The 6,606-nt window shown below is 38.0% G+C and overlaps 1 protein-coding gene across 1 annotated transcript; it reads right to left on the bottom strand.

Annotated features, from left to right (window-relative positions):
* Positions 1-4,350: 4,350 nt before the first annotated feature.
* Positions 4,351-6,393, bottom strand: LOC103081258 (caspase-6-like). The gene is given in 2 exon segments (XM_082930865.1): positions 4,351-5,149; positions 6,353-6,393. Coding segments are annotated over 2 exon segments (840 nt in total).
* Between the last annotated feature and the right edge of the window lie 213 nt (positions 6,394-6,606).

Here is a 6,606-nt window from a genome sequence, read left to right as displayed (position 1 = left end):
TATCTTTACAATATTGAGTATTCCAGTCCATTAACACAATATTGTTTATCACTTTGTTTATTATTTCTGTTTTTACTTTTTTATCAGCATTTGGTACTTTTCAGGATATAGATCTTCCACATGTTTTGTTAGATTTATACTTTAGTATTTCATTTGGGGGTTGCTCTTGTTGCTAGTATAAAGAAATACAATTGATTTTTGTATTTTGATATTGTATTCTGTTATCTCTCTGAAGTCACTTATTCTAGGAGGTTTATTTATAGATTTTTGGGGATTTTCTACACAGACAGTCATGTTATCTGTGAATAATGACAGTTTTATTTTTTCCCTTCCAATCTGGATGCCTTTTATTTCTTTTACTTGCCTTATTCTACTGGCTAAGTCTTATAGTACAATGTTTAAAAGGAGTGGTGAGAGAGAACATCCTTGCCTTGTTTCTCATAATAGGGGAGAAGTAATCTTTCACGATGAAGTATGTTAGCTGAGAATTTTTATAGGTGACCCATGAGGTTAAGGAATTTCACTGTATCCCTAGTTTACTGAGAGTTTTTATTATGAATGGATTTTGAATTTTGTTGTATACTTTTTCTCTATTGACAGGGTCATGTGATTTATTCATATTTACTATGGTGAATGACTATGGTGAATTGATTGATTTTCAGATGTTGAACCAGCTTTGTATTCCTGGGATAAACCCTACTTGGTTGTAATGTATTTTTGGAAGACACTGTGTAAGGTTGCTATTTTTTCCTCCTTCAGTATTTGGTAGAATTCATTAGTGAAACCATCTAGGCCTAGAGTTTTCTCTGATGGAAGGTTTTTAAACTACAAATTTAACTTCTTTAATAGATACAGGACAATTCAGGTTATCCGGTTTTTCGTGATAAGTTTTAATTGTTTATATCTTTCAAGGAATGGGTCTTCTTCATCTAAGTTGTAAAATTTATGGATATAGAATTGTTTGTGGTATTCTCCTATTATTCATTTAATGTCTTTGGGGTCTGTAGTGATGTTCCCCCTTTCATTCCTGATATTGGTAATTTGTGTCTTCAGTCATTTTCTTAGTCTGTCTAGAAGTTCAGCAACTTTATTAATCTTTCACAGATCCAGATTTTGATTTCATTTTTTCTGTTTGCAATTTTATTGATTTATGCCCTTTTTATTTCCTTCACCTTGCTTTGGGTTTAATATGCTCCTGTTTTCTTAAGGGGTAAGCTTATATTACTGATCTGAGATTTTTCTTCTGTTTTAATATAAGCATTTAGTGCTATACATTTCCCTTTAACCACCGCTTTAGCCTGCATTCAACAATTTTGATATGTGCATATTCATTTTTATTTATTTAAAATTAAAATATTTAAAATTTCCCTTGAGACTTCCTCTTGACCCATGTGTTATTTCAAAATATGTCATTTACTTTTCAAATACTTGGGAATTTTCCAGAAGTTTTCTTGTTATCGGTTTCTAGTTTAATTCTCTTATTGTCCCATAATATAATTTTTATTTATTTTTTCATTTATTTTTGGCTGTGTTGGGTCTTCGTGTCTGTACGTGGGCTTTCTCTAGTTGTGAGGAGCGGGGCTCTTCTTCGTTGCGGTGCGCAAGCTTCTCATTGTTGTGGCTTCTCGTTGCGGAGCACCAGCTCTAGGTGCACAGGCTTCAGTAGTTGTGGCATGTGGGCTCAGTAGTTGTGGCTTGCAGGCTCTAGAGGTCAGGCTTAGTAGTTGTGGTGCACTGGCTTAGTTGCTCCGCGGCATATGGGATCTTCCCGGGCCAGGGCTTGAACCCGTGTCCCTTGCATTGGCAGGCAGATTCTTAACCACTGTGCCACAAGGGAAGCACCATCCCATAATATAATTTGCATGATTTTTATTCTTTTAAATTTGTTCACATTTGTTTTATGGCCCAGAATATCTTGGTGAATGTTCAGTGTGCACTTGAAAAGAATGTGTATTCTACTATTGTTGGGTAGAATGTTCTGGAAATATTAGGTGAAGTTGCCTGATAGGTTTGTTCAGGTCTCCTATGTCCTTATTCATTATCTATCTACTTGTTTTATCAATAACAGAGAAGCATGTTAGAATAGAATCTCCAACTACAATTGTCGATTTTAAAATTTCTTGTTTCAGTTCTGTCACTTTTTGATTCATGTATTTTGACCATTTGTTCTGAAGTGCAACTTTAATAGTATAATAGCTAGTTATTTTACCAGTGAAAGCAAGTTTTTTCTGGAATAGCCAAAGGAATTGCAATTTCAGGATATGTGAACTATGGTATACCATAGGCAAATCCAAAAACAAGGAAGGGGAACTTACTTTTATAGGGAAAAGCGAAACTTGGAAGGAGCTGTAATAACCAAAGAGACCTGTTGCAGGAAACTGGGAGTCCAGTGTATGGAGGCTTCTCATTGGTTGGGCTGCTACAGTGTCTGATTGGCTGGACTGCCTTCCAGCAGAGAGAAGCAGCAAAAATACCTTCCTGTTTGGAGTAATAGGTGGTGCACGAGAGCTCCCCCTACAGGCCATCCCAACTCCAATTTTAGCAGAGGTTTCTTTAATAGTCTTCTTTAATAGAGGTTTCTTTAATAGTCCTCTTGGAAAACTGATCCTGTTCTCATTATATAATATTCCTCTTTATCCTGGTTAATGTTTCTTGTTCTGGGGTCTACTTTGGGTGTTAATAATATAGCTACTCCATCTTTCTTTTGCTTAGTGTTTGCAGCCATATCTTTTCCTATTCTTTTCATTTTAACCTGTCTGTGTCTGTATATTTAAGGCACATTCCTTGTAAACCTCAGATAGTTGGGTCTTACTTTTTTTTTTGCGGTACGTGGGCCTCTCCCTGTTGTGGCCTCTCCCGTTGCGGAGCACAGGCTCCGGACGCGCAGGCTCAGCGGCCATGGCTCACGGGCCCAGCCGCTCTGCGGCATGTGGGATCTTCCTGGACCGGGGCACAAACCCGTGTCCCCTGCATCGGCAGGCAGACTCTCAACCACTGCGCCACCAGGGATGCGCGGGTTTTACTTTTTAAATCAATCTAACAATATCTGTCTTTTAACTGGTGTATTAGACCATTCACATTTACTGTGGTGTTAATATGGCTTAATTAAAAGCTACCATCTTGCTAATTATTTTCTCTCTGTTCCATTTTTCCCTATTACCTGAGCATTTCTTGATTCCCTTTTATCTCCACTTCTTATTTATGCTTCTTCAACATTTTTAGTGATTCCCCTAGAGTGTTTATTTATATCTATATATCTTTAATTAATCAGAGTCTACTTTCAAGTAATATTACAGTTTCACGTGTAGTCTAAGGAACTCAGCAGTACATTTCCAACCGTTCTCTTCCATCCTTTGTGTTATTGTTATTTTTTTTTTCTACATATGCTGTAAACAAAATATTTTTACTGTTTTTGTTTTAGACCAAGGGTCAGCAAACCTTTTTTTCGTAGAGGCCCAGAAAGTAAATATTTTGCTCTGAGGCCACATATGGTCTCTGCTGCATATTCTTTTTTTCTGAAACAACACTTTAAAAATATAAAAACCATCCTTAGCTCACAGGTCATACAAAAACAGACTGTGGGCTGCATTTGGTTTGCAGACCATAGTTTGCTGATTTTCTTTAAACATTCAGTTACCTTTTATAGCAATTAAATATCAGAAAAAGAAGAATTATATTTGACATTCATTTGTTCCATTTCTAACACTTTTCATTTGTGTAGATCCAAATTTCTGTCTGGCATTATATTCCTTCTGACTATAAAACCTCATTTAGTATTTCTTATAGTGTAGGTCTTTTGGTAATGAATTTTTTCAGTTTTTGTTTGCCTATTGCAGTTATTTCTCCTTCATTTCTGAAGGATATTTTCACTAAGTATAGAATTCTGTGTTGACAGTTTATTTCTTTCAGTACTTTGAAGATGTTGCTTCATTGTCTTACTTGCATGCCTTCTGACAAGGTGTCTTCTGAAATTTTTATCTTCGTTCCTTTGTATTTAATGTTTCATTTTTTCCCACTGGGTTTGAGACTTACTTTCTTTTTTTTTTTTAGCTTTCAAAAACTTTTAAAAACATTATAAAGTTTTATAAAATGTCACAAAATACAAGTTAAATCAGATATTTTGAGTAACCTTGCAATTTACTACAAAAGTCAAGTATTACAAATGTGGATTTTTATTTATTGGAATTTCCTGAGGTTTTCATTTCTACATGTATAAAACCCCTTCACCATGTCCAATATGAACTATTTTTTTAAGTTCTCTCATTTAAACATTTAAAATTGCTTCAATTTAAGTATTTAGTGATACTTCTTTATATAAAAATACAGATACATAAAACAAAATGGCACCTATCATTTAGATTTTGGAAAGAAATGCAGCTTTTTAGTTAGCATTGAGGCAAAGCAGGGCACCTGCTTCTTTCCAGTTGCGCTTGGGTCTCTGCAAATATCCGCTCGGCACTGAGAAACTTGCCTGTTCACCAGCGTGAGGAGTTCTGTGAACTCTAAGGAGGAACTGAATTTTCCCAGCATCTCGCACAAATCTTGAATGTATCATGAGCCAGTTACAGTTTCCCGATGAAAATAATAATCTTCTGCCACAGAGTAACACATGACGAAGTCTGCTCCAGCAGGAAGTGTATAAACTGAGGCTTCATCCACCTGGGTTAGGTTGGCGTCCAGCTTGTCTGTCTGATGATCCACTACATCCAAAGGGATGACTGGCACATCATGCTGGTTTCCCCGGCATGCCTGAATGTTAAATATCTTGGGTCTTCCAACCAGGCTCTGACACTTGTCTCCTTTGAACAAGCCAGTCAATGTCTGAATTTCAATTTTGGCATCATTTGCATAGATGCGGTTGCCTTCACCATGACTCAGGAAAACACACAAAAAGTAATTGGTGTCTGCGTGGCTAGCGGTTGACGCCTCATGAATTTTGAGCAGTAGTTCTTCTGCTTTAAGATCATCAAAGCATTTCACTTCAAATCCTAGATCTGAAAACCTGGGCTTAAGATTGTCTCTGTCGGTTCTGGTGCCCTGCCTGTCTGGCAGGGTTAAGTGCCAGAAGATCCTCTCATGATTGAAGATTAAAGCAATTCCTCTCCTCTTGTGGTCCCTTTTGTACACTTCTGCCGTATCAAACACGTCTCTGTTTATGAAAAGTTTAAAAAACAATCACTTAAGCCATATTAAATAATGAGCTCCTCCAAGCCCAAGGTCAACATATAGAGTAGATAGAGGTCTGCTGCATCCTCCTCCTCTGCCAGGCAGACAGACCACTGGTGTGCCCCAGGAAAGCCTCCCAGCCACACTGGCAAGGAAAGTCCTGAAATATTGGGTTGGCCAAAAAGTTCTTTTGGTATTTAAGTAAAAAGATACATTTTCCATTTTCACCAAGAACTTTATTCAACAACGTATTCACCATTTTGTTCCATTACCTTCTGCCAGTTTTCAGGCTACTTCAATTCCATCTTCCCAAAACTTTTTATCTTTTTGAGCAAAGAACTGTTCCAGGTGCCTTTTACAGTCTTCCAGGAAATTGAAATTTTTTCCATTAAGAGAATTTTGTAAAGACCGAAATAAATGGAAATCGAAGGTGCAATGTCTGGTGAATACAGCGGACGAATCAGAACTTCCCAGCCAAGCTGTAACAGTTTTTGTCTGGTCATCAAAGAAACATGCAGTCTTGCATTATCCTGATGCAAGATTATGCGTTTTCTGTTGACTAATTCCGGACACTTTTCGTCGAGTGCTGCTTTCACTTGGTCTAATTGGGAGCAGTACTTGTTGGAATGAATCGTTTCATTTTCCAGAAGGAGCTCATAATAGAGGACTCCCTTCCAATCCCACCATATACACAACATCACCTTCTTTGGATGAAGACCGGCCTTTGGTGTGGTTAGTGGTGGTTCCTTTTGCTTGCCCCACAATCTCTTCTGTTCCACATTATTGTACAGTATCCACTTTTCATCTCCCGTCACAATTTGTTTTAAAAATGGAATGTTTTCATTACGTAAAGAATCACATGTGGAAATATGGTCAAGAAGGTTTTTTTCACTTATGTGGAACCCAAACGTCAGTGATTAACATAACCAAGTTGGTGTAGATGATATTCAGCACTTGATTTGGATATTTTGAGTATGTCAGCTATCTCCTGCGTGGTATAATGTTGATTGTCCTCAATTAATGTCTTGATTTGATCGCTTTCAACTTCAGCTGGTCTACCTGACCATGGAGCATCGTTCAGTGAGTAGTCTCCAGTGTGAAGGTTTGCAAACCACTTTTGACACGTTTGATCAGTCACAGCACCTTCTCCATACACTGCACAAATCTTTTTTTGCGTTTTTGTTGCGTTTTTACCCTTCTCATGGGGAAGGCATCTGTTTCTGTCATGTTTTGCTCACCTGCACCGCGAGCCTCATGGAGCACTGGTGCCCAGCTCATTGCAGCTGAGTGCACAGCACTGATGCCTAGGCGGCCTCCTCTTCCTGCAGCCAGGCCACAGCCCCCCAAGATTTTCTTTTTGTCTTTGATTTGCAGCCTCTGATATGCCTCTGTGTGTGTGTGTGTGTGTGTGTGTGCGTGCACGCGTGCGCATGTGCACAT

This window comes from Lipotes vexillifer, unplaced genomic scaffold (genome assembly GCF_000442215.2).
Source record: "Lipotes vexillifer unplaced genomic scaffold, Lipotes_vexillifer_v1.1 scaffold193, whole genome shotgun sequence".
In the NCBI taxonomy this organism is placed as follows: domain Eukaryota; kingdom Metazoa; phylum Chordata; class Mammalia; order Artiodactyla; family Lipotidae; genus Lipotes; species Lipotes vexillifer.
Note: the sequence above shows the minus strand (reverse complement) of the source record. Positions and strands in the feature narration are given on the sequence as shown.